The sequence below is a fragment of the Pseudophryne corroboree genome, chromosome 1 (assembly GCF_028390025.1).
Source record: "Pseudophryne corroboree isolate aPseCor3 chromosome 1, aPseCor3.hap2, whole genome shotgun sequence".
NCBI classification, from domain to species: domain Eukaryota; kingdom Metazoa; phylum Chordata; class Amphibia; order Anura; family Myobatrachidae; genus Pseudophryne; species Pseudophryne corroboree.
Window position 1 is genome coordinate 696,821,267 of NC_086444.1, and position 26,318 is coordinate 696,847,584.

The 26,318-nt window shown below is 47.3% G+C and overlaps 1 protein-coding gene across 6 annotated transcripts in view; it reads right to left on the bottom strand.

Moving 5' to 3' along the window:
- The window catches only part of CSNK1G2 (casein kinase 1 gamma 2), a 175,890-nt gene extending 151,309 nt beyond the window's left edge, over window positions 1-24,581 (bottom strand). For 5 of the 6 annotated variants that reach the window (XR_010175777.1, XR_010175778.1, XM_063914810.1 and 2 more), the window contains exons 1-2: window positions 24,306-24,581; window positions 18,347-18,825 (exon numbers count right to left, since the gene is read on the bottom strand). Coding sequence is in view for 4 of the 6 variants with exons in the window: in XM_063914810.1 (XP_063770880.1) it covers window positions 18,347-18,527 (181 nt within the window). In the remaining 2 variants the exon portion in view is untranslated. Of the gene's footprint in view, window positions 1-17,246; window positions 17,354-18,346; window positions 18,826-24,305 lie in introns of those variants that run through there. The other variant, XM_063914809.1, reaches the window with a different exon arrangement.
- Window positions 24,582-26,318: the final 1,737 nt, after the last annotated feature.

A 26,318-nucleotide genomic window follows, 5' to 3' on the forward strand; every position in this document is an offset into this window, starting at 1 on the left:
AGCATTAATAAGTTTAGATTAGACCAAATGTAAAGTGAAAGTGTATTGTATTGAAATCATGGATTTGTTTGTACTTAAAGGCAAAAAAAAAACAATCTAAAGATGCATAAACACTAGAAGATATTTTCAACAATATTGCTCATTTTTACCCTCGAGCGAAATTGTTTACCATATCGTCCAGTGTGTATGCTGCAAACGATGAACGCTCCCGTGCATCGTTATCGTACACGTGTCGCCTGTGTATGCAACTCAATTTGGACTATCGTCCAAACCTGCATGCATGGCCCAGCCGCAGCCTGATGTCACTGTGCGATATCGCACAGTGTGTGTACTATATCGGCGGCCCAGGCCAGGAGGGGATACACTCTGAGATATCGCTCACGGATCAAATCGCATAGTGTTATACACCTTAATGCCAAGTAGTCAAACAAATATCTGATCTGAATCAACTAAATTTCTATAGTCAAGGTTGTTTATGAGGCTTTATGTTATAGCCTTATTATACGCCTACCAAAAAAAAAATAAGAATTTACTTACCGATAATTCTATTTCTCATAGTCCGTAGCGGATGCTGGGGACTCCGTAAGGACCATGGGGAATAGCGGCTCCGCAGGAGACTGGGCACAAAAGTAAAAGGTTTAGGACTACCTGGTGTGCACTGGCTCCTCCCCCTATGACCCTCCTCCAAGCCTCAGTTAGGATACTGTGCCCGGACGAGCGTACACAATAAGGAAGGATATTGAATCCCGGGTAAGACTCATACCAGCCACACCAATCACACCGTACAACCTGTGATCTGAACCCAGTTAACAGCATGATAACAGAGGAGCCTCTGAAAAGATGGCTCACAACAATAATAACCCGATTTTTGTAACAATAACTATGTACAAGTATTGCAGACAATCCGCACTTGGGATGGGCGCCCAGCATCCACTACGGACTATGAGAAAAATAGCGAGTCAGATTTTCTGACTCCAGCCGTCCTGGAAACATATATTTTCAGGGCCCTGACTACGTCCAGCAACTTGGAGTCCTCCAAATCCCTAGTAGCCGCAGGCACCACAATAGGCTGGTTCAAGTGAAATGCTGAAACCACCTTAGGGAGAAATTGAGGACGAGTCCTCAATTCTGCCCTGTCCGTATGAAAAATTAGGTAAGGGCTTTTATAGGATAAAGCCGCCAATTCTGAGACACGCCTGGCTGAAGCCAGGGCTAACAGCATTACCACCTTCCATGTGAGATATTTTAAGTCCACAGTGGAAAGTGGTTCAAACCAATGTGATTTTAGGAATCCCAAAACTACATTTAGATCCCAAGGTGCCACTGGAGGCACAAAAGGAGGTTGTATATGCAGTACCCCCTTGACAAACGTCTGTACTTCAGGAACTGAAGCCAGTTCTTTTTGGAAGAAAATCGACAGGGCCGAAATCTGAACCTTAATGGACCCTAATTTTAGGCCCATAGACAGTCCTGTTTGTAGGAAATGCAGGAAACGACCCAGTTGAAATTCCTCTGTAGGGGCCTTCCTGGCCTCGCACCACGCAACATATTTACGCCAAATACGGTGATAATGTTGTACGGTTACATCCTTCCTGGCTTTGATCAGGGTAGGGATGACTTCATCCGGAATGCCTTTTTCCTTCAGGATCCGGCGTTCAACCGCCATGCTGTCAAACGCAGCCGCGGTAAGTCTTGGAAGAGACAGGGTCCCTGCTGGAGCAGGTCCTTTCTTAGAGGTAGAGGCCACGGGTCCTCTGTGAGCATCTCTTGAAGTTCCGGGTACCAAGTCCTTCTTGGCCAATCCGGAGCCACGAGTATAGTCCTTACTCCTCTCCTTCTTATGATCCTCAGTACCTTGGGTATGAGAGGCAGAGGAGGGAACACATACACTGACTGGTACACCCATGGTGTTACCAGAGCGTCCACAGCTATTGCCTGAGGGTCCCTTGACCTGGCGCAATATCTGTCTAGTTTTTTGTTGAGGCGGGACGCCATCATGTCCACCTTTGGTTTTTCCCAACGGTTCACAATCATGTGGAAGACTTCTGGGTGAAGTCCCCACTCCCCCGGGTGGAGGTCGTGTCTGCTGAGGAAGTCTGCTTCCCAGTTGTCCACACCCGGAATGAACACTGCTGACAGTGCTATCACATGATTTTCTGCCCAGCGAAGAATCCTTGCAACTTCTGTCATTGCCCTCCTGCTTCTTGTGCCGCCCTGTCTGTTTACGTGGGCGACTGCCGTGATGTTGTCCGACTGGATCAGCACCGGCTGACCTTGAAGCAGAGGTCTTGCTAGGCTCAGAGCATTGTAGATGGCTCTTAGCTCCAGGATATTTATGTGAAGTGATGTCTCCAGGCTTGACCACAAGCCCTGGAAATTTCTTCCCTGTGTGACTGCTCCCCAGCCTCTCAGGCTGGCATCCGTGGTCACCAGGACCCAGTCCTGAATGCCGAATCTGCGGCCCTCTAGAAGATGAGCACTCTGCAACCACCACAGGAGAGACACCCTTGTCCTTGGAGACAGGGTTATCCGCTGATGCATCTGAAGATGCGATCCGGACCATTTGTCCAGCAGATCCCACTGAAAAGTTCTTGCGTGGAATCTGCCGAATGGAATCGCTTCGTAAGAAGCCACCATTTTTCCCAGGACCCTTGTGCATTGATGCACTGACACTTGGCCTGGTTTTAGGAGGTTCCTGACTAGCTCGGATAACTCCCTGGCTTTCTCCTCCGGGAGAAACACCTTTTTCTGGACTGTGTCCAGAATCATCCCTAGGAACAGCAGACGTGTCGTCGGAATCAGCTGCGATTTTGGAATATTTAGAATCCACCCGTGCTGTCGTAGCACTACTTGAGATAGTGCTACACCGACCTCTAACTGTTCCCTGGACCTTGCCCTTATCAGGAGATCGTCCAAGTAAGGGATAATTAAGACGCCTTTTCTTCGAAGAAGAATCATCATTTCGGCCATTACCTTGGTAAAGACCCAGGGTGCCGTGGACAATCCAAACGGCAGCGTCTGAAACTGATAGTGACAGTTCTGTACCACAAACCTGAGGTACCCTTGGTGAGAAGGGCAAATTGGGACATGGAGGTAAGCATCCTTGATGTCCAGAGACACCATATAGTCCCCTTCTTCCAGGTTCGCTATCACTGCTCTGAGTGACTCCATCTTGAATTTGAACCTTTGTATGTAAGTGTTCAAGGATTTCAGATTTAAAATAGGTCTCACCGAGCCGTCCGGCTTCGGTACCACAAACAGCGTGGAATAATACCCCTTTCCCTGTTGTAGGAGGGGTACCTTGATTATCACCTGCTGGGAATACAGCTTGTGAATGGCTTCCAATACCGCCTCCCTGTCGGAGGGAGACGTTGGTAAAGCAGACTTCAGGAACCGGCGAGGGGGAGACGTCTCGAATTCCAATTTGTACCCCTGAGATACTACCTGCAGGATCCAGGGGTCCACTTGCGAGTGAGCCCACTGCGCGCTGAAATTCTTGAGACGACCCCCCACCGTACCTGAGTCCGCTTGTAAGGCCCCAGCGTCATGCTGAGGACTTGGCAGAAGCGGGGGAGGGCTTCTGTTCCTGGGAAGAGGCTGCCTGCTGCAGTCTTTTTCCCCTACCTCTGCCCCGGGGCAGATATGAGTGGCCTTTTGCCCGCTTGCCCTTATGGGGACGAAAGGATTGAGCCTGAAAAGACGGTGTCTTTTTCTGCTGAGAGGTGACCTGGGGTAAAAAGGAGGATTTCCCAGCCGTTGCCGTGGCCACCAGGTCCGATAGACCGACCCCAAATAACTCCTCCCCTTTATACGGCAATACTTCCATATGCCGTTTGGAATCCGCATCACCTGACCACTGTCGCGTCCATAACCCTCTTCTGGCAGAAATGGACAGCGCACTTACTCTTGATGCCAGAGTGCAAATATCCCTCTGTGCATCTCGCATATATAGAAATGCATCCTTTAAATGCTCTATAGTCAATAATATACTGTCCCTGTCCAGGGTATCAATATTTTCAGTCAGGGAATCCGACCAAGCCACCCCAGCACTGCACATCCAGGCTGAGGCGATTGCTGGTCTCAGTATAACACCAGTATGTGTGTATATACTTTTTAGGATATTTTCCAGCTTTCTATCAGCTGTTTGAGGGCGGCCGTATCCGGAGACGGTAACGCCACTTGTTTTGATAAGCGTGTGAGCGCCTTATCTACCCTAGGGGGTGTTTCCCAACGCGCCCTAACCTCTGGCGGGAAAGGGTATAATGCCAATAATTTTTTAGAATTTAGCAGTTTTTTTATCGGGGGAAACCCACGCTTCATCACACACCTCATTTAATTCATCTGATTCAGGAAAAACTACGGGTAGTTTTTTCACACCCCACATAATACCCTTTTTTGTGGTACTTGTAGTATCAGAAATGTTCAAAACCTCCTTCATTGCCGTGATCATGTAACGTGTGGCCCTACTGGAAAATACGTTTGTTTCCTCACCGTCGACACTGGAGTCAGTGTCCGTGTCTGGGTCTGTGTCGACCATCTGAGGTAACGGGCGCTTTAGAGCCCCTGACGGTGTTTGAGACGCCTGGACAGGTATTAACTGTTTTTCCGGCTGTCTCATGTCGTCAACAGTCTTTTGTAAAGTGCTGACGCTATCACGTAATTCCTTCCATACGACCATCCAGTCAGGTGTCGACTCCCTAGGGGGTGACATCACTATTACAGGCAATTGCTCCGCCTCCATACCATTTTCCTCCTCATACATGTCGACACAACGTACCGACACACAGCACACACACAGGGAATGCTCTGATAGAGGACAGGACCCCACTAGCCCTTTGGGGAGACAGAGGGAGAGTTTGCCAGCACACACCAGAGCGCTATATATATACAGAGATAACCTTATATAAGTGTTTTTCCCTTATATAGCTGCTGTATTATTAATCTGCCAAATTTAGTGCCCCCCCTCTCTTGTTTTACCCTGTTTCTGTAGTGCAGGACTGCAGGGGAGAGCCAGGGAGCTTCCCTCCAACGGAGCTGTGAGGGAAAATGGCGCTTGTGTGCTGAGGAGATAGGCTCCGCCCCCTTCTCGGCGGCCTTTCTCCCGCTTTTTTAAGGAAAAACTGGCAGGGGTTAAATACATCCATATAGCCCAGGAGCTATATGTGATGTATTTTTAGCCATCTAAGGTGTTTTTATTGCGTCTCAGGGCGCCCCCCCCCAGCGCCCTGCACCCTCAGTGACCGGAGTGTGAAGTGTGCTGAGAGCAATAGCGCACAGCTGCGGTGCTGTGCGCTACCTTATTGAAGACAGGACGTCTTCTGCCGCCGATTTCCCGGACCTCTTCAGTCTTCTGGCTCTGCAAGGGGGCCGGCGGCGCGGCTCTGGGACCCATCCATGGCTGGGCCTGTGATCGTCCCTCTGGAGCTAATGTCCAGTAGCCTAAGAAGCCCAATCCACTCTGCACGCAGGTGAGTTCGCTTCTTCTCCCCTTAGTCCCTCGGTGCAGTGAGCCTGTTGCCAGCAGGTCTCACTGAAAATAAATAACCTAAAACTAACTTTTCACTAAGCAGCTCAGGAGAGCCACCTAGTGTGCACCCTTCTCGTTCGGGCACAAAAATCTAACTGAGGCTTGGAGGAGGGTCATAGGGAGAGGAGCCAGTGCACACCAGGTAGTCCTAAAGCTTTTACTTTTGTGCCCAGTCTCCTGCGGAGCCGCTATTCCCCATGGTCCTTACGGAGTCCCCAGCATCCACTTAGGACGTTAGAGAAAAAACATTTTCAGGTTGATCTTCACTTCATAAAAAATCCTTTGGGCTGGGATTTGACTGCTTTAAAGTGTCTAGGAAACTTGTTTTTATTTTCATCTCACCAAATTCTTAATTCTACAGTTCAGAGATTAGGCTGACCTGAAGTTGAAAATTGTAAATATTAAATATTGGATAAGACAAAGGATTTTCTCTAACGTCCTAAGTGGATGCTGGGGACTCCGTAAGGACCATGGGGAATAGCGGCTCCGCAGGAGACTGGGCACAAAAGTAAAAGCTTTAGGACTACCTGGTGTGCACTGGCTCCTCCCCCTATGACCCTCCTCCAAGCCTCAGTTAGATTTTTGTGCCCGAACGAGAAGGGTGCACACTAGGTGGCTCTCCTGAGCTGCTTAGTGAAAAGTTAGTTTTAGGTTTTTTATTTTCAGTGAGACCTGCTGGCAACAGGCTCACTGCACCGAGGGACTAAGGGGAGAAGAAGCGAACTCACCTGCGTGCAGAGTGGATTGGGCTTCTTAGGCTACTGGACATTAGCTCCAGAGGGACGATCACAGGCCCAGCCATGGATGGGTCCCAGAGCCGCGCCGCCGGCCCCCTTACAGAGCCAGAAGACTGAAGAGGTCCGGGAAATCGGCGGCAGAAGACGTCCTGTCTTCAATAAGGTAGCGCACAGCACCGCAGCTGTGCGCCATTGCTCTCAGCACACTTCACACTCCGGTCACTGAGGGTGCAGGGCGCTGGGGGGGGGGCGCCCTGAGACGCAATAAAAACACCTTAGATGGCTAAAAATACATCACATATAGCTCCTGGGCTATATGGATGTATTTAACCCCTGCCAGTTTTTCCTTAAAAAAGCGGGAGAAAGGCCGCCGAGAAGGGGGCGGAGCCTATCTCCTCAGCACACAAGCGCCATTTTCCCTCACAGCTCCGTTGGAGGGAAGCTCCCTGGCTCTCCCCTGCAGTCCTGCACTACAGAAACAGGGTAAAACAAGAGAGGGGGGGCACTAAATTTGGCAGATTAATAATACAGCAGCTATATAAGGGAAAAACACTTATATAAGGTTATCCCTGTATATATATAGCGCTCTGGTGTGTGCTGGCAAACTCTCCCTCTGTCTCCCCAAAGGGCTAGTGGGGTCCTGTCCTCTATCAGAGCATTCCCTGTGTGTGTGCTGTGTGTCGGTACGTTGTGTCGACATGTATGAGGAGGAAAATGGTATGGAGGCGGAGCAATTGCCTGTAATAGTGATGTCACCCCCTAGGGAGTCGACACCTGACTGGATGGTCGTATGGAAGGAATTACGTGATAGCGTCAGCACTTTACAAAAGACTGTTGACGACATGAGACAGCCGGAAAAACAGTTAATACCTGTCCAGGCGTCTCAAACACCGTCAGGGGCTCTAAAGCGCCCGTTACCTCAGATGGTCGACACAGACCCAGACACGGACACTGACTCCAGTGTCGACGGTGAGGAAACAAACGTATTTTCCAGTAGGGCCACACGTTACATGATCACGGCAATGAAGGAGGTTTTGAACATTTCTGATACTACAAGTACCACAAAAAAGGGTATTATGTGGGGTGTGAAAAAACTACCCGTAGTTTTTCCTGAATCAGATGAATTAAATGAGGTGTGTGATGAAGCGTGGGTTTCCCCCGATAAAAAACTGCTAATTTCTAAAAAATTATTGGCATTATACCCTTTCCCGCCAGAGGTTAGGGCGCGTTGGGAAACACCCCCTAGGGTAGATAAGGCGCTCACACGCTTATCATAACAAGTGGCGTTACCGTCTCCAAATACGGCCGCCCTCAAGTTGCCAGCTGATAGAAAGCTGGAAAATATCCTAAAAAGTATATACACACATACTGGTGTTATACTGAGACCAGCAATTGCCTCAGCCTGGATGTGCAGTGCTGGGGTGGCTTGGTCGGATTCCCTGACTGAAAATATTGATACCCTGGACAGGGACAGTATATTATTGACTATAGAGCATTTAAAGGATGCATTTCTATATATGCGAGATGCACAGAGGGATATTTGCACTCTGGCATCAAGAGTAAGTGCGCTGTCCATTTCTGCCAGAAGAGGGTTATGGACGCGACAGTGGTCAGGTGATGCGGAATCCAAACGGCATATGGAAGTATTGCCGTATAAAGGGGAGGAGTTATTTGGGGTCGGTCTATCGGACCTGGTGGCCACGGCAACGGCTGGGAAATCCACCTTTTTACCCCAGGTCACCTCTCAGCAGAAAAAGACACCGTCTTTTCAGGCTCAATCCTTTCGTCCCCATAAGGGCAAGCGGGCAAAAGGCCACTCATATCTGCCCCGGGGCAGAGGTAGGGGAAAAAGACTGCAGCAGGCAGCCTCTTCCCAGGAACAGAAGCCCTCCCCCGCTTCTGCCAAGTCCTCAGCATGACGCTGGGGCCTTACAAGCGGACTCAGGTACGGTGGGGGGTCGTCTCAAGAATTTCAGCGCGCAGTGGGCTCACTCGCAAGTGGACCCCTGGATCCTGCAGGTAGTATCTCAGGGGTACAAATTGGAATTCGAGACGTCTCCCCCTCGCCGGTTCCTGAAGTCTGCTTTACCAACGTCTCCCTCCGACAGGGAGGCGGTATTGGAAGCCATTCACAAGCTGTATTCCCAGCAGGTGATAATCAAGGTACCCCTCCTACAACAGGGAAAGGGGTATTATTCCACGCTGTTTGTGGTACCGAAGCCGGACGGCTCGGTGAGACCTATTTTAAATCTGAAATCCTTGAACACTTACATACAAAGGTTCAAATTCAAGATGGAGTCACTCAGAGCAGTGATAGCGAACCTGGAAGAAGGGGACTATATGGTGTCTCTGGACATCAAGGATGCTTACCTCCATGTCCTAATTTGCCCTTCTCACCAAGGGTACCTCAGGTTTGTGGTACAGAACTGTCACTATCAGTTTCAGACGCTGCCGTTTGGATTGTCCACGGCACCCCGGGTCTTTACCAAGGTAATGGCCGAAATGATGATTCTTCTTCGAAGAAAAGGCGTCTTAATTATCCCTTACTTGGACGATCTCCTGATAAGGGCAAGGTCCAGGGAACAGTTAGAGGTCGGTGTAGCACTATCTCAAGTAGTGCTACGACAGCACGGGTGGATTCTAAATATTCCAAAATCGCAGCTGATTCCGACGACACGTCTGCTGTTCCTAGGGATGATTCTGGACACAGTCCAGAAAAAGGTGTTTCTCCCGGAGGAGAAAGCCAGGGAGTTATCCGAGCTAGTCAGGAACCTCCTAAAACCAGGCCAAGTGTCAGTGCATCAATGCACAAGGGTCCTGGGAAAAATGGTGGCTTCTTACGAAGCGATTCCATTCGGCAGATTCCACGCAAGAACTTTTCAGTGGGATCTGCTGGACAAATGGTCCGGATCGCATCTTCAGATGCATCAGCGGATAACCCTGTCTCCAAGGACAAGGGTGTCTCTCCTGTGGTGGTTGCAGAGTGCTCATCTTCTAGAGGGCCGCAGATTCGGCATTCAGGACTGGGTCCTGGTGACCACGGATGCCAGCCTGAGAGGCTGGGGAGCAGTCACACAGGGAAGAAATTTCCAGGGCTTGTGGTCAAGCCTGGAGACATCACTTCACATAAATATCCTGGAGCTAAGAGCCATCTACAATGCTCTGAGCCTAGCAAGACCTCTGCTTCAAGGTCAGCCGGTGCTGATCCAGTCGGACAACATCACGGCAGTCGCCCACGTAAACAGACAGGGCGGCACAAGTAGCAGGAGGGCAATGACAGAAGTTGCAAGGATTCTTCGCTGGGCAGAAAATCATGTGATAGCTGTCAGCAGTGTTCATTCCGGGTGTGGACAACTGGGAAGCAGACTTCCTCAGCAGACACGACCTCCACCCGGGGGAGTGGGGACTTCACCCAGAAGTCTTCCACATGATTGTGAACCGTTGGGAAAAACCAAAGGTGGACATGATGGCGTCCCGCCTCAACAAAAAACTAGACAGATATTGCGCCAGGTCAAGGGACCCTCAGGCAATAGCTGTGGACGCTCTGGTAACACCATGGGTGTACCAGTCAGTGTATGTGTTCCCTCCTCTGCCTCTCATACCCAAGGTACTGAGGATCATAAGAAGGAGAGGAGTAAGGACTATACTCGTGGCTCCGGATTGGCCAAGAAGGACTTGGTACCCGGAACTTCAAGAGATGCTCACAGAGGACCCGTGGCCTCTACCTCTAAGAAAGGACCTGCTCCAGCAGGGACCCTGTCTCTTCCAAGACTTACCGCGGCTGCGTTTGACGGCATGGCGGTTGAACGCCGGATCCTGAAGGAAAAAGGCATTCCGGATGAGGTCATCCCTACCCTGATCAAAGCCAGGAAGGATGTAACCGTACAACATTATCACCGTATTTGGCGTAAATATGTTGCGTGGTGCGAGGCCAGGAAGGCCCCTACAGAGGAATTTCAACTGGGTCGTTTCCTGCATTTCCTACAAACAGGACTGTCTATGGGCCTAAAATTAGGGTCCATTAAGGTTCAGATTTCGGCCCTGTCGATTTTCTTCCAAAAAGAACTGGCTTCAGTTCCTGAAGTACAGACGTTTGTCAAGGGGGTACTGCATATACAACCTCCTTTTGTGCCTCCAGTGGCACCTTGGGATCTAAATGTAGTTTTGGGATTCCTAAAATCACATTGGTTTGAACCACTTTCCACTGTGGACTTAAAATATCTCACATGGAAGGTGGTAATGCTGTTAGCCCTGGCTTCAGCCAGGCGTGTCTCAGAATTGGCGGCTTTATCCTATAAAAGCCCTTACCTAATTTTTCATACGGACAGGGCAGAATTGAGGACTCGTTCTCAATTTCTCCCTAAGGTGGTTTCAGCATTTCACTTGAACCAGCCTATTGTGGTGCCTGCGGCTACTAGGGACTTGGAGGACTCCAAGTTGCTGGACGTAGTCAGGGCCCTGAAAATATATGTTTCCAGGACGGGTGGAGTCAGAAAATCTGACTCGCTATTTATCCTGTATGCACCCAACAAGATGGGTGCTCCTGCTTCTAAGCAGACTATTGCTCGCTGGATTTGTAGTACAATTCAGCTTGCACATTCTGTGGCAGGCCTGCCACAGCCAAAATAAGAATTTACTTACCGATAATTCTATTTCTCGGAGTCCGTAGTGGATGCTGGGGTTCCTGAAAGGACCATGGGGAACAGCGGCTCCGCAGGAGACAGGGCACAAAAAGTAAAGCTTTCCGATCAGGTGGTGTGCACTGGCTCCTCCCCCTATGACCCTCCTCCAGACTCCAGTTAGGTACTGTGCCCGGACGAGCGTACACAATAAGGGAGGAATTTTGAATCCCGGGTAAGACTCATACCAGCCACACCAATCACACTGTACAACCTGTGATCTGAACCCAGTTAACAGTATGATAACAGCGGAGCCTCTGAAAAGATGGCTCACAACAACAATAACCCGATTTAGTTAGCAATAACTATGTACAAGTATTGCAGATAATCCGCACTTGGGATGGGCGCCCAGCATCCACTACGGACTCCGAGAAATAGAATTATCGGTAAGTAAATTCTTATTTTCTCTATCGTCCTTGTGGATGCTGGGGTTCCTGAAAGGACCATGGGGATTATACCAAAGCTCCCAAACGGGCGGGAGAGTGCGGATGACTCTGCAGCACCGAATGAGAGAACTCCAGGTCCTCTTTTGCCAGGGTATCAAATTTGTAGAATTTTACAAACGTGTTCTCCCCCGACCACGTAGCTGCTCGGCAAAGTTGTAATGCCGAGACCCCTCGGGCAGCCGCCCAAGATGAGCCCACCTTCCTTGTGGAATGGGCCTTAACAGATTTAGACTGTGGCAGGCCTGCCACAGAATGTGCAAGTTGAATTGTGCTACCAATCCCACGAGCAATCGACTGCTTAGAAGCAGAAGCACCCAGCATTGTTGGGTGCATACAGGATAAACAGCAAGTCAGATTTCCTGACTCCAGCCAACCTGGAAACTATATTTTCAGGGCCCTGATAACATCCAGCAACTTGGAGTCCTCCAAGTCCCTAGTAGCCGCAGGTACCACAATAAGCTGGTTCAGGTGAAACGCTGACACCACCTTAAGGAGAAACTGGGGACGAGTCCGCAGTTTTGCTCTGTCCGAATGGACAATCAGATATGGCTTTGTGAGATAAAGCCGCCAATTCTGACACTCGCCTGGCCGAGGCCAGGCCCAACAGCATGGTCATTTTCCATGTGAGATATATCAAATCCACAGATTTGAGTTGTTTAAACCAATGTGATTTTTTAGGAATCCCAAAACTACGTTGAGATCGCCCAGTGCCACTGGAGACATCAAAGGGGCTGTATATGCAGTACTCCCTTAACAACTTCTGGACTTCAGGAACTGAAGCCAATTTCTTTCTGGAAGAAAATCAACAGGCCGAAATTTGAACCTTAATGGACCCAATTTGAGACCCATAGACACTCCTGTTTGCAGGAAATGTAGAAATTAACCTAGTTGAAATTCTTCCGTGGAGCCTTCCTGGACTCACACCCTGGCACATATTTTCACCTAAGTGGTGATAATGTTGTGCGGTCACCTCCTTCCTGGCTCTGACCAGGGTAGGGATGACCTCTTCCGGAATGCCTCTTTCCCTTAGGATCCGGCGTTCACCCGCCTTGGCGTCAACGCAGCTGCGGTAAGTCCCGGAACAGACACGGTTCTTGCCGAATCAAGACCCTTCTTAGTATCTCTTGAAGTTCCGGGAACCAAGTCCTTCTTGGCCAAACCGGAGCCACGAGTATAGTTCTTACTCCTCTCCTTCCTATCATTTTCAATACATTGGGTATGAAAAGCAGAGGATGGAACACATACACCGACTGGTACACCGACGGTGTTACCAGAGCGTCCCAGCTATTGCCTGAGTGTCTCTTGACCTGGTGCTTCAGGTGGGACGCCATCATAACCACCTTTGGTCTTTCCCAACGGTTTACAATCATGTGGAAACTTCCAGATTAAGTTTCCACTTTTCCGGGTGGAATTCATTTATGCTGAGGAAATCTTCCCAGTTGCCCACTCCCGGAATGAACACTGCTGACAGTGTTATCACATGATTTTCCGCCCAGCGAAGAATCCTTGCTGTCATTGCCCTCCTGCTTCTTGTGTCGCCCCGTCTGATAACGTGGGCGACCGCCATGATGATGTCCTACTGGATCAGCACCGGTTGACTTTGAAGCAGGAGTCTTCCTAGGCTCAGAGCATTGTAAATTGCCCTTAGCTCCAGTATATTCATGTGGAGAGAAGTCTCCAGACTTGACCACACTTCCTTGGAAATTTTTTCCCTGTGTGACTACTCCCCAGCCTCTCAGGCTGGTATCCGTGGTCCCCAGAACACAGTCCTGAATGCTGAGTGTGCTGCCCTCTAAAAGATGAGCACTCTGCAGCCCCCACAGAAGAGACACCCTTGTCCTTGGAGACAGGATTATCCGCTGATGCATCTGAAAATGCGATCCGGACCATTCGTCCAGCAAATCCCCTGAGATCTGCCGAATGGAATCGCTTCGTAAGAAGCCACCATTTTTCCCAGGACTCCTGTGCATTGATGCACTGATACTTGGCCTGGTTTTAGGAGGTTTCTGACTAGGTCGAATAACTCCTTGGCTTTTTCCTCCCGGAGGAACACCTTTTTCTGGACTATGCCCAGAATCATTCCTAGGAACAGCAGACGTATCGTCGGAAAACAGCTGCGATTCTTGGAATATTTAGAATCCAGTCGTGCTGTCGTAGAACTACTTTAGATAGTGCTCTTCCGACCTCCAACTGTTCTCTGGAACTTGCCCTTTTCAGGATATCGTCCAAGTAAGGGATAATTTAGATGCCTTTTTTCTTTGAAGAAACATCTTTTCGGCCATTACCTTGGTAAAAGGCCCGGGGTGCCGTGGATAATTCAAAACGGCATCGTCTGAAACTGATATTGACAGTTCTGTACCACGAACCAGAGGTACCCTTGTTGAGAAGGGCAAATTTGGACATGGAGGTAATCCTTGATGTCCAGGGACACCATATAGTCCCCTTTTTTCCGGTTCGCTATCACTGCTCTGAGTGACTCCATCTCGATTTGAACCTTTTATGTAAGTGTTCAAAGATTTCAGTTTAGACTATGTCTCACCAAGCCGTCTGGCGTCAGTACCACAATATAGTGTGGAAAAATAATACCCTTTTCCTTGTTGTAGGAGGGGTACTTTGATTTATCACCTGCTGGATATACAGCTTGTGAATTGTTTCCAATGCTGCCTCCCTGTCGGAGGGAGCCGTTGGTAAAGCAGACTTCAGAAACCTGCGAGGAGAAGATGTCTCGACTCTCCAATCTGTACCCCTGGGATAATACTTGTACTATCTAGGGGTCAACCTGCGAGTGATCCCACTGCGCGCTGAGACTCTTGAGACTACCCCCCCACCTTGAGTCCGCTTGCATGGCCCCAGCGTCATGCTGAGGACTTGGCAGACGCGGTGGAGGGCTTCTTTTCCTGGGAAGGGGCTGCCTGCTGCAGTCTACTTCCCTTACCTCTATGTCTGGGCAGATATGACTGGCCTTTTGCCTGCATGCCCTCATGGGAAAGGAAGGATTGAGGCTGAAAAGACGGTGTCTTTTTCAGCTGAGATGTAACTTGGGGTAAAAAGGTTGGATTTCCCGGCTGTTGCCGTGGTCCCCAGGTCCGATGGACCGACCCCAACTAACTCCTTCCCTTTATACGGCAATACTTCCATGTGCCGTATGGGATCTGTATCACCTGACCACTGTCGTGTCCATGACATCTTCTGGGTGATATGGACAACGTACTTATCTTGATGCCAGAGAGCAAATATCCCTCTGTGCATCTCACGTACATATATATAGAATGCATCCTATTAAATGCTCTATATGAATAAAATATTTTCAGTCAGGGAATCCGACCAAGCCAACCCAGCACTGCATCTCCAGGCTGATGGCGATCGCTGGTCGCAGTATAACCACCGTATGTGTGTATATACTTTTTAGGATATCTTTCCAGCTTCCTATCAGCTGGCTCCTTGAGGGCGGCCGTATCTGGAGACGGTAACGCCACTTGATAAGCGTGTGAGCGCCTTATCACCCTAAGGGGTGTTTCCCAACGCGCCCTAATTTCTGGCGGGAAAGGGTATAACGCCAATATTTGCTATCGGGGTAACCCCACGCATCATCACACACTTCATTTTATTTTATCTGATTCAGGAAAAACTACAGGTAGTTTTTTCACTCCCACATAATACCCTTTTTTGTGGTACTTGTAGTATCAGAAATATGCAACACCTCCTTCATTGCCCTTAACGTGTGGCCCTAATGAGAAATACGTTTGTTTATTCACCGTCGACACTGGATTCAGTGTCCGTGTCTGTGTCTGTGTCGACCGACTGAGGTAAATGGGCGTTTTTAACGCCCCTGACGGTGTTTCTGAGACGCCTGGACCGGTACTAATAGTTTGTCGGCCGTCTCACGTCGTCAACCGACCTTGCAGCGTGTTGACATTCTCACGTAATTCCCTAAATAAGCCATCCATTCCGGTGTCGACTCCCTAGAGAGTGACATCACCATTACAGGCAATTTCTCCGCCTCCTCACCAACATCGTCCTCATACATGTCGACACACACGTACCGACACACAGCACACACACCGGGAATGCTCTGACAGAGGACAGGACCCACACTAGCCCTTTGGGGAGACAGAGGGAGAGTTTGCCAGCACACACCAAAACGCTATAATTATATAGGGACAACCTTATATAAGTGTTTTCCCTTATAGCATCTTTATATATATCTCAATATCGCCAAAATCAGTGCCCCCCCTCTCTGTTTTAACCCTGTTTCTGTAGTGCAGTGCAGGGGAGAGCCTGGGAGCCTTCTCTCCAGGCTTTCTGTGAGAGAAAATGGCGCTGTGTGCTGAGGAGATAGGCCCCGCCCCTTTTTCGGCGGGCTCGTCTCCCGCTATTTAGTGAATCTTGGCAGGGGTTAAATATCTCCATATAGCCTCTGGGGGCTATATGTGAGGTATTTTTCGCCAAAAAAGGTTTTCATTTGCCTCCCAGGGCGCCCCCCTCCCAGCGCCCTGCACCCTCAGTGACTGCCGTGTGAAGTGTGCTGAGAGGAAAATGGCGCACAGCTGCAGTGCTGTGCGCTACCTTTAGAAGACTGCAGGAGTCTTCAGCCGCCGATTCTGGACCTCTTCTTACTTCAGCATCTGCAAGGGGGCCGGCGGCGCGGCTCCGGTGACCATCCAGGCTGTACCTGTGATCGTCCCTCTGGAGCTGATGTCCAGTAGCCAAGAAGCCAATCCATCCTGCACGCAGGTGAGTTCACTCCTTCTCCCCTAAGTCCCTCGTTGCAGTGATCCTGTTGCCAGCAGGACTCACTGTAAAATAAAAAACCTAAGCTAAACTTTCTCTAAGCAGCTCTTTAGGAGAGCCACCTAGATTGCACCCTTCTCGGCCGGGCACAAAAATCTAACTGGAGTCTGGAGGAGGGTCATAGGGGGAGGAGCCAGTGCACACCACCTGATCGGAAAGCTTTACTTTTTGTGCCCTGTCTCCTGCGGAGCCGCTGTTCCCCATGGTCCTTTCAGGAACCCCAGCATCCACAAGGACGATAGAGAAAATCTGTAAATGCCCATTCCACAAGGAAGGTGGGCTCATCTTGGGCGGCTGCCCGAGGGGTCTCGGCTTTACAACTTTGCCGAGCAGCTACTTGGTCAGGGGCAAACACGTTTGCTAAATTCTACAAATTTGATACCCTGGCTGAGGAGGACCTGGAGTTCTCTCATTCGGTGCTGCACTCTCCCGCCCGTTTGGGAGCTTTGGTATAATCCCCATGGTCCTTACGGAGTCCCCAGCATCCACTTAGGACGTTAGAGAAAATAAGAATTTACTTACCGATAATTCTATTTCTCATAGTCCGTAGTGGATGCTGGGCGCCCATCCCAAGTGCGGATTGTCTGCAATACTTGTACATAGTTATTGTTACAAAAATCGGGTTATTATTGTTGTGAGCCATCTTTTCAGAGGCTCCTCTGTTATCATGCTGTTAACTGGGTTCAGATCACAGGTTGTACGGTGTGATTGGTGTGGCTGGTATGAGTCTTACCCGGGATTCAAAATCCTTCCTTATTGTGTACGCTCGTCCGGGCACAGTATCCTAACCGAGGCTTGGAGGAGGGTCATAGGGGGAGGAGCCAGTGCACACCAGGTAGTCCTAAAGCTTTTACTTTTGTGCCCAGTCTCCTGCGGAGCCGCTATTCCCCATGGTCCTTACGGAGTCCCCAGCATCCACTACGGACTATGAGAAATAGAATTATCGGTAAGTAAATTCTTATTTTATGTACAGCTCAAAGGCAGATTCCCCCCCCCCCCCCCCCCAAAAAAAAAAAAGAGACAAAACCCCAAAACCATGAGCTTCTAATTGACATACGTGACTTACCAAGACGCAGCTCCCCAAAATTGCCACAGCCAATCTTTTTTCCCACTCTGAAGTTGGGTCCCACCATTAATGCTCCAGCATTGGCTCCTGTGCTGCGGCTCCCCCTGGCTCCTAGAATATTGGACCCCTGTACCAGCTTTGGAACCCAGAACCGCATTGCCATCCTGCGTCACTGTCTCTAGACAGACGAAAATCGGGAGGAGAGAGACCGCGACTGTGGTGCTTGCAGACGGCACATAGAGGTGTGGACTCACAGAGCTTGGAAGTCGGGTAATTAATCAGCACAGCAGGCGCCAGCGCAGGTGCCGGTTCCCGCAGCCCGAGACCGCCTTGTCTGTCATTGGGACTCTCCCGTGCTAAGACTACAGGTGGAAGCCACACGTAAGGCTCCAGTGTGGAGCGGTTTCTTTTAACATTATTCTTCTTCTTTGCCGAGCGGCAACTCATTGAGGAACTCCAATACAAAGTAACTCTCAAGGATACTATTTGTTACATCGGTTCAAATTACAGCTGGTATTTGATTTTTTGAATTCAATATACGGACTGAGTTTTACCTTTACCATTATAACATTATATTTTTCTGTGCACAGAGTATGCCTAGATCTACCTCCTTAGGAAGTTTATAATATTATATAGGAATATACAGTATTAGTGATTTTATTGACCGGTCAAGTTGTTTATCTGTGAAATATATATATATATATATATAGCACAAATTGGTGGGCGGCACTCCAAGGGTTTGTAAAGAAAAGACAGCTGCACAATAAAGGCGTCTGAAACGTTGAAGCAATTCAGCTTGTGCAGCTGTCTTTTCTTTACAAACCCTTGGAGTGCCGCCCACCAATTTGTGCTGTCTGCTGGGCCTTGTAGTGCCACGGGAGGGCACCCAGGTACTTATGTATTTTTTAGTTGGAGTGCCGGTCACATGTATATATATATATATATATATATATATATATATATATTTTTTTTTTTTTTATGTATTAAAATATATAAAATATATGGAATAACAAGTTTGATTTATTGAACTCTTAGCCATACCATATCATTTATAGCGCAAGAGGGGATTTGTTAAGTGTTAATTGACATACGTGACTTACCAAGACGCAGCTCCCCGAAATTGCCACAGCCAATCTTTTTTCCCACTCTGAAGTTGGGTCCCACCATTAATACCCCAGCATTGGCTCCTGTGCTGCGGCTCCCCCTGGCTCCTCCAGTTTTAGACATCCTTCTTCCTCCTTCTTCAGACTCCCCCTTTCCCTCCCTAGGGTCAAAATCCATCAGTTTGTGGTAGCCGGGCCTCTCCACGGTTACGGTGGCTACCAGGGGTTAGGAACCAACATGGAAAGACAATTTCCTCCTCCGACCCACTCCCACCCCTGCAAATCAGCAATAGAATAACATATTGACCCAGCGGAAGGGAAAATAGGATCCCTCCCTGCTAGGTACTTTCAGTTGACTTGGCCAGAAGCTGCATGAGAAATGTTGCCTTGTAAACAGTCTTCTTGAATTGTTGAGGAATTTATAAGAGAACTCATGGCGATTTGATGTTATGTTCAAGGTCTTGGGTCACCAGCACCTGGAAAACATACCAATTTTAGTTTAACATGAATATTCACGTTACCCATACAGTATATCACAGAGAAGACGAACACAAATGTTGTAATGTGGAGTAACACGTTAGCTCATCATCAATAAACTATTATCAGTTCAGTACAAGGTAAACTAATGAAAACAAACAGCAGAGAGTTTGCTATTGACTACTGCACATTTTTAGCATGAAGGTATTACACCCTATACTATTTTGAACCTTGTTATAAAATTATAGGATTACTGGTACCACGGGGGATATTAAAATAGCCGATGCTATCAGCCCCTTTTTTTGTGAGAACACTTAAGTCCAGGAACTTATCCCAGATCCTTTGTGTTTTTGTGAGAAAATGGGAAAAATTTAGCATAAATAAGAGATATAATTGAATACCCAATGCAAAGCATCGGGGGGGGGACGGGGGAAGACCACAATGATATTCAACATTTTTACGCAACAGTTTAGTGGGACAATTGAATATACCCCCATGTATGTTAATTAGACAATTAGTACCAAATTATCTCTTATTAGATGCTTAAGAGGACGAGGCAGAACTCTTTGAAAGCTGGGTACAAAGTGTTATAGCCACTGAATATGTGACAAAATTATGATGTAGAAAATAATATAATCATTGCACTCATCAGAACATATAAATATATTTTAGAAGAGCACTTCAGAGACCGTAGGGGTAGTCGAGTGCTAAATAATTAGTTGATTCATTATTGTACCTTAATGAATATGTCAAAGGAAGCATGGGGTATGGCATAAATATTATATACACATACATACACACAAACCATACAAGAGCACACTAAAAAATAAAAAAGGGGGTGGGCTTAAAGATTTGAGTCAATGGCATTCTGCTGAGTGCAATTAATTTGTCATTTTTACTGTAGTCGGTATCAAGCCAGTATGTTTCAATTCCCAATTTCAGATTATTTTTTGAATAATGTGTATTAAGTACTTTATCCAGTATATAGGGTATAAGGGAAGTAATTATCAAGTCTTTTGATCCATTAATCATGGAAAAACAGCAATTTCTGCATAATAACCACAAAATTATTTAACAAGGCTATTTATTAAGCCTATGGGGGTCATTCCGAGTTGATCGCTCGCTAGCAGTTTTTAGCAGCCGTGCAAACGCTAAGCCGCCGCCCTCTGGGAATGTATTTTACCTTAGCAGAAGTGCGAACGAAAGGATCGCAGAGCGGCTACAAAAAAAAAAATATGTGCAGTTTCAGAGTAGCTCCAGACCTACTCCTAGCTTGCAATCACTTCAGACTGTTCAGTTCCGGATTTGACGTCACAAACACGCCCTGTGTTCGGCCAACCACGCCTGCGTTTTACCTGGCATGCCTGCGTTTTTTCAAACACTCCCTGAAAACGGTCAGTTGACACCCAGAAACGCCCACTTCATGTCAATCACTCTGCGGATGGCATTGCGTCTGTAAAGCGTCGCTAGACCCGGTGTAAAAATACATTGGCTGTTGTGAAAGTACGTCGTGCGTGCGCACTGCGCCGCATGCGCAGAAGTGCCGCATTTTCACTTAATCGCTGCGAACATTTTTCACTAGCGGTCAACTCGGAATGACCCCCTATATCTCCTGCGTTACTTTAAGAATGAGGGCACAGCGCCATCATACAATATATGCTTATATAAGTCACTGTACTATCAAGCTCTGAAAATGTTTAGCTTATGCCATCTTCAGATGATGTTAGCCCACTCATTCCCGCCTCCGGTTCCCATAGTGCACAATGACTGCAGTGTTACTTGCTCGCATGTGCAGTAAAAGTTCTGAGACAAAACCTAGCAGTGTTAATTTTTATTGCTACTATTATTGAAACTGGTGTCCAACATCAATGATAACTTTCAGGGCATTTCTCATTTTTGGTTTTGTTTACATAAACACAGGCCCCTAAATTCTTAAACCAGTGTTCATAGTCTATGGAATATTCCACATAAGAGAAGCATATGTGTAAAAGATAGTAATAGCAGATGGACTGCATCCAAAGTCTCACTGTTGGAGATTTACATAGACATCAGTGTAGAGTTGTGAAAGACCACAATGACTTTGCTAAACTTATTATAAATCAAATTGTGATTTACTGCACAATCCAAAACTTTGGTTTCTCTCACTCTAATTTTCTATACAGATTGTCCATGGCATCTATGTGAATTGTGGGGTCTAATGGGCCCTACACACTTGGCGATAATACTGAAAGATATGAACAATCTCGTTCATTAATGAAGATACCGTTCATATCTTTCAGTGGGGCGGCACAAGCGATGAACGATGTGCGGCCCCGCGCTCGTTCATCGCTGGTGCCCCGTCGCTTGTGCATGAAGGCCAATATGGACGATCTCGTCCATATTTGCCTACACTGCTATGGAGCCGGGTGACGGGGGGAGTGAAGAAACTTCACTCCCCCCCCGCCCCCATCACTGCCCCCCCGCCGCGGATCGCCCGTATCCGCTGTCAGGCAGCTCGGCGGCGGATCGCGCAGGTGTAGGGCCCTTACTTCTGGCTTTGGTCTACTAATTACAATGGTACTAATTGAATACTGGATGAACAGGTTTGCCTGTTTACATTGCACAGTTTTGCTTCTGTGCATGAAGTAACTGGTGCCCCAATCTTATGCGGGGGAATCCAATAGTTTTTGGGGTGCCCGTCAGACCAATTAAATTATTGTTCCAATTGGGAAGTCATTATTTCTGCTTGCCCTCTCCTTAGGGGGTGAGCAGAAATGTGCATAATGTCACACCCAATAGTTTAGACGGGCTTAGCTGCTTTATGAGGCTATTTAGGTGCGACCAGCTTGAAAAATGTATGGGCGCCCAGCACATGAACAATTGCAAAAAGTGACAGGCAATATGGCGCCCTAAAGTACTGAATCGCCCCTTATGATTGGTTTTGACATGTCATGTAATAGTTGTATCAGAAACACTTTAGTAGCAGAAATTCTGGACGAGCAAGAACATTTATGGTTCCTTACCCACTTCCATAAAAATACTGCTTTCACTAGCATGTCTCATCACTGATAAAAGCCCTTATCCTTGTATAGTTATAAATACCACATATCTACTTTTAAGTTGGTAATGTTTGCAGCACTGCTTTTTATTTACTTGTTTGTTTAAAGGAAACACTTTGGGGGTTGTTTAAAGTAGGAGCAATACTGGCAATGTAGTGTGCTCATATGCCACACTTCTGGTAACCACTTTGCATATTTTACTATGTAACCCTATGGGGCTGCCACTAAAATGTAGAATTGTGGGGTGAACTTGGGAGAAATCAGCGTGATCTGAGGTACAGTTGCCAGTGTTCCAACATTGTTGCAATGAGGCTTCGAGAGCATCTCCTGCAAACTTCTCCACTTAAAATTGATCCCACTGTGTTGCAACACCATGGCCTTGTTATGAAGGAGCTTTTGTAACAAAACTGATTTTTCACATGAGGTGGAGGGATTTAATAGATCTCTCTATACACTCTGGCACTTATTTCAACAGGAGAAAGTATGCTAACACAATCTGAAGACGAAGTTACCTAGAAGAGTGAGGCGCTCTAAATAACACAACCGCAGGAAGGTTCCCCATATATACATTGTAATAGCAGTCTTAATTTAGAGATGAGCATGCAGAATAAACAAGGCAGATTTGAAAGTGGAATATGTATCAAGCCCGATTATACTAAAATCTTGCAAAAATTATTTCCATATGAAATTATGGGGGGTATCAAATTAGCTGTGGTAATTTACTGTGGCTAATTGTCCCGCCAGAGGCTATCCAATCAGCCCTGATAAGTCGTTGCGAGAAATGGCTTATCAGGGATTTTTTCAAAACCAAATCCCAGAAACTGGGCTGTTTCTACCAAAAACACACAGGTTTCACTGAACCTGTGTATGTGTTTCACTGAACCTGTGTGTGTGTTTCACTGAACCTTTGTGTTTTCGGGAGGAAAGTATTTTTTTTTGTTTTTTGTTTTTTTACGGGTGATCCAGACTGGATAGCCTGTAAAAAAATATTGATGAAGCATCGGAAAAAAGTGCGAAAAACATCCAATGTTTTTTCACCTCTAATTGGATAGCCCCTAAGTATTGGGGTTATGTACCAATATTTAAATGCAGGAGATTTCAGAAAAATCTCCCGCAAAAGATTAATTAATAGTACTTCAGATGGTATATTCTCAGTTTTATTGAAACTGACACTGTGGTGGGGGGAGGTGGAATACAATGCATCATAAGGTGAGGAAAATATTAAAGACTCCTCCAATGACCTGGAAAATAATTCACAGGGACAGCATCTTGTCGAAAGTGCTGTCCCTGTAAAAAAAAATAATAATAATTAATACATACCAGGGCAAAGATACAGAAATCTATTATCAACTCGCATTTTGATATACTTGCTACTGTAGCTCTATGAATTGTAAAGTAGTAATATTTACAGTCATCATATTGTAGATTACGAGTGGGATTCAGACCTGGCCGCTAATGCGGCCCGCAGAGCAGTTTGCCAATGGCAGCAAACTGCGCAAACGCAGCGGGCGCACAGTGGCTGCGAAGACACACACATTGCGAGCGCCTGTAGGGCGGCGACGCAACGTTGAGTAGGTGGGGTGAACGGGGCGGGTTGGGACCGCAGCCGCTCCAATAAAAAAAAAGTCTGCTGACCGTCTGACAGAGGCAACCTTAGTTCTGATGTAATTGAGGACGCATCGGGAGGCGGCCTCACACATGTTGGGTGGCTGTGCCCTGTGCTAGGCGGCCTCCTTCATGTGCGAGATACATGCGCGAGATCTCTGAATAACCCCCCTAGGTTCGCTAAATTTTTTCATTTTCTTATACAAAGTTGATCCCACTGACATTCATTTTACCATATTAACATTTATGCTAGCAATTTATTCTGGGCTTTTATATATTAAATGCTACAAAAAGTGTTAACTTATTTGTAGCTACACAGTCTGGCGTTTTTAAGCTATGAACAAAAACACATCAAGTAATGGTAATGCAGACAGCCAATTCATGTGCTCATGCCTGGTATGATAAGCCAACGTCTGACCCCTTACTTGCCTTTTACCTTGTTGCATAAGTGAGTAACAAAGCTGGACGTTGTGTTGTTGTGTATAGTGTTTATGGCTGCATTTTATCTCCATTAACACACTGTGACAAGCCACACCGAGGAGTAACAGGCTGTAATCTCCTTATCGCGGCGTTTTGCTGTCTGACAGTCTCTGGTAGGGTTTTGGAAGTCAATACTATTTCGACCTATAAAAATTAGCATTTCTGTGTTTATGTTGTGTAGCGACATACTGACTGCGTTATAAACTTGTGTGCTGCCCCATGCATTACGGCGAGACATTTAAGTGTATATAATGTACAATAATAAATACTGGAATGATGTACACTCCGTGTATTGGGAGTCCTCTATATTTTCCTCTAACATTATCTATCACGATACAGTACAGCCCTCTTCTCACCTAATCGGGTACCAGGCCTGTAACTCTAAGCAACCCCGGACTCTCCCGCAACCTCATGCCGACTCCCGTCTCATATCCAGCAGCTCAACCTCCTTAGTTTTCACTACGCTTTTTACGTAACCTCGCTATATCCGGCGTCCGGGTGCCATGTGTTATACGTAAACTCAGTCCGTGAATTCTTTCCTTTCTGTGCAGAGAGCCCCTTTGGCTACGCCGCTGCGCTGTAGCACATGCGCAGTACTTCTCCGGGATGGGCAGTGCCAGCCCAGTACGTATCCGCCGGGAACAGCTACTTTTCCCAGTTGGCATAATTTATATAGAGTATCTACAACTACTATAATTTCAAACCTGTATAGTGCAATAGATAAAAGGGTTAACGGTGTTAGCTACGCAATGAGGATAACTATTAATTTGATTATAATCAAAGAAGGTGACAAAACAAATTAAAGATTTATTAATAAAAAATACTATACAGTGTACATCATTTTTTATTACATTCATTGTGTATTAATTTGCTAAACATTATTTAGATACTTTCGGAATTCGGATACCTAGTGTACTGCTATTTACATTAAGTTCCTGGTAAAAAAAAAAATAGACAATGAGAACTGTATGTTCTTTAGTAGGGGTGTAGTATCATACCTCCCAACATGACCCTCTCCAGGAGGGACAGAATGCTCTGCTCCTGCACTTCCCTCTTAATGTATCATTGCCATCACCTGTGCTGAAACACCTTTCTTACCCATTAACCTGTTCAACACAGGTGCCAGCAATCATACATTAACAGGGAAGTCCAGAAGAAGAGCATTGTGTCCACCCTGGAGAGGGTCATGTTGGGAGGTATGTAGTATGGTGTGCCAGTGGTCGGGGTCCCGGCGACCAGCATACCGGCGCCGGAATACCGACAGCTGGGCAAGCGCAAATGAGTCCCTTGCAGGCACGGTGGCGCGCGTGGGGGTCTTGGACCCCCAAGAGGCAGAAAAGATGTCGGTATGCCGGTGGTCGGGATTCCGGTGTCGGTATGGTGGTTGCCGGTAACCTGAAGACCACCCCTTTAGTAGTACTGGCTGGCCAAATGGCGCTTGATGGGGCACCTGGATTTTTTTGCTCAACCGTTTGTGAATGTAATATACTGTTTGTTTTGGTCAGTTTCAATATCGGTACTAAGGGCCTAATTCAAGGTTGATTGCAAAAAGCAAAATCTTCCTTTAATAGGCAACACCATGGGGGTAATTCCAAGTTGATCGCAGCAGGATTTTTGATAGCAATTGGACAAAACCATGTGCACTGCAGAGGAGGCAGATATAACGTGCAGAAAGAGTTAGATTTGGGTGGGTTATTTTATTTCTGCGTTATTTTTACACTGCAAATTAGATTGCAGATTGAACACACCCCACCCAAATCTAACTCTCTCTGCACATGTTATATCTGCCTCCCCTGCAGTGCACATGGTTTTGCCCAATTGCTAACAAAAATCCTGCTGTGATCAACTTGGAATTACCCCCCCCCCCCCCGTGTGCACTGCAGGTGGAGCAGATACAACATGTGCAGAGAGAGATTTGGGTGGGTTATATTGTTTCTCTTACGTCCTAGAGGATGCTGGGGACTCCGTAAGGACCATGGGGTATAGACGGGGCTCCGCAGGAGATAGGGTACCTAAAAAGAACTTTGACTATGGGTGTGCACTGGCTCCTCCCTCTATGCCCCTCCTCCAGACCTCAGTTAGATCTTGTGCCCAGAGGAGAATGGGTGCACTGCAGAGAGCCCTCCAGAGTTTTCTGTTGAAGAAGAATTTTGTTAGGTTTTTTATTTTCAGGGAGTCCTGTTGGCAACAGGCTCCCTGCATCGTGGGACCGAGGAGAGAGAAGCAGAGCTGGCTTGTCAAGTTGGGCACTGCTTCTAAGGCTACTGGACACCATTAGCTCCAGAGGGAGTCGGAACACAGGTCTCACCTGAGGTTCGTCCCGGAGCCGCGCGCCGTCCTCCTCACAGATGCCGAAGATAGAAGCCGGA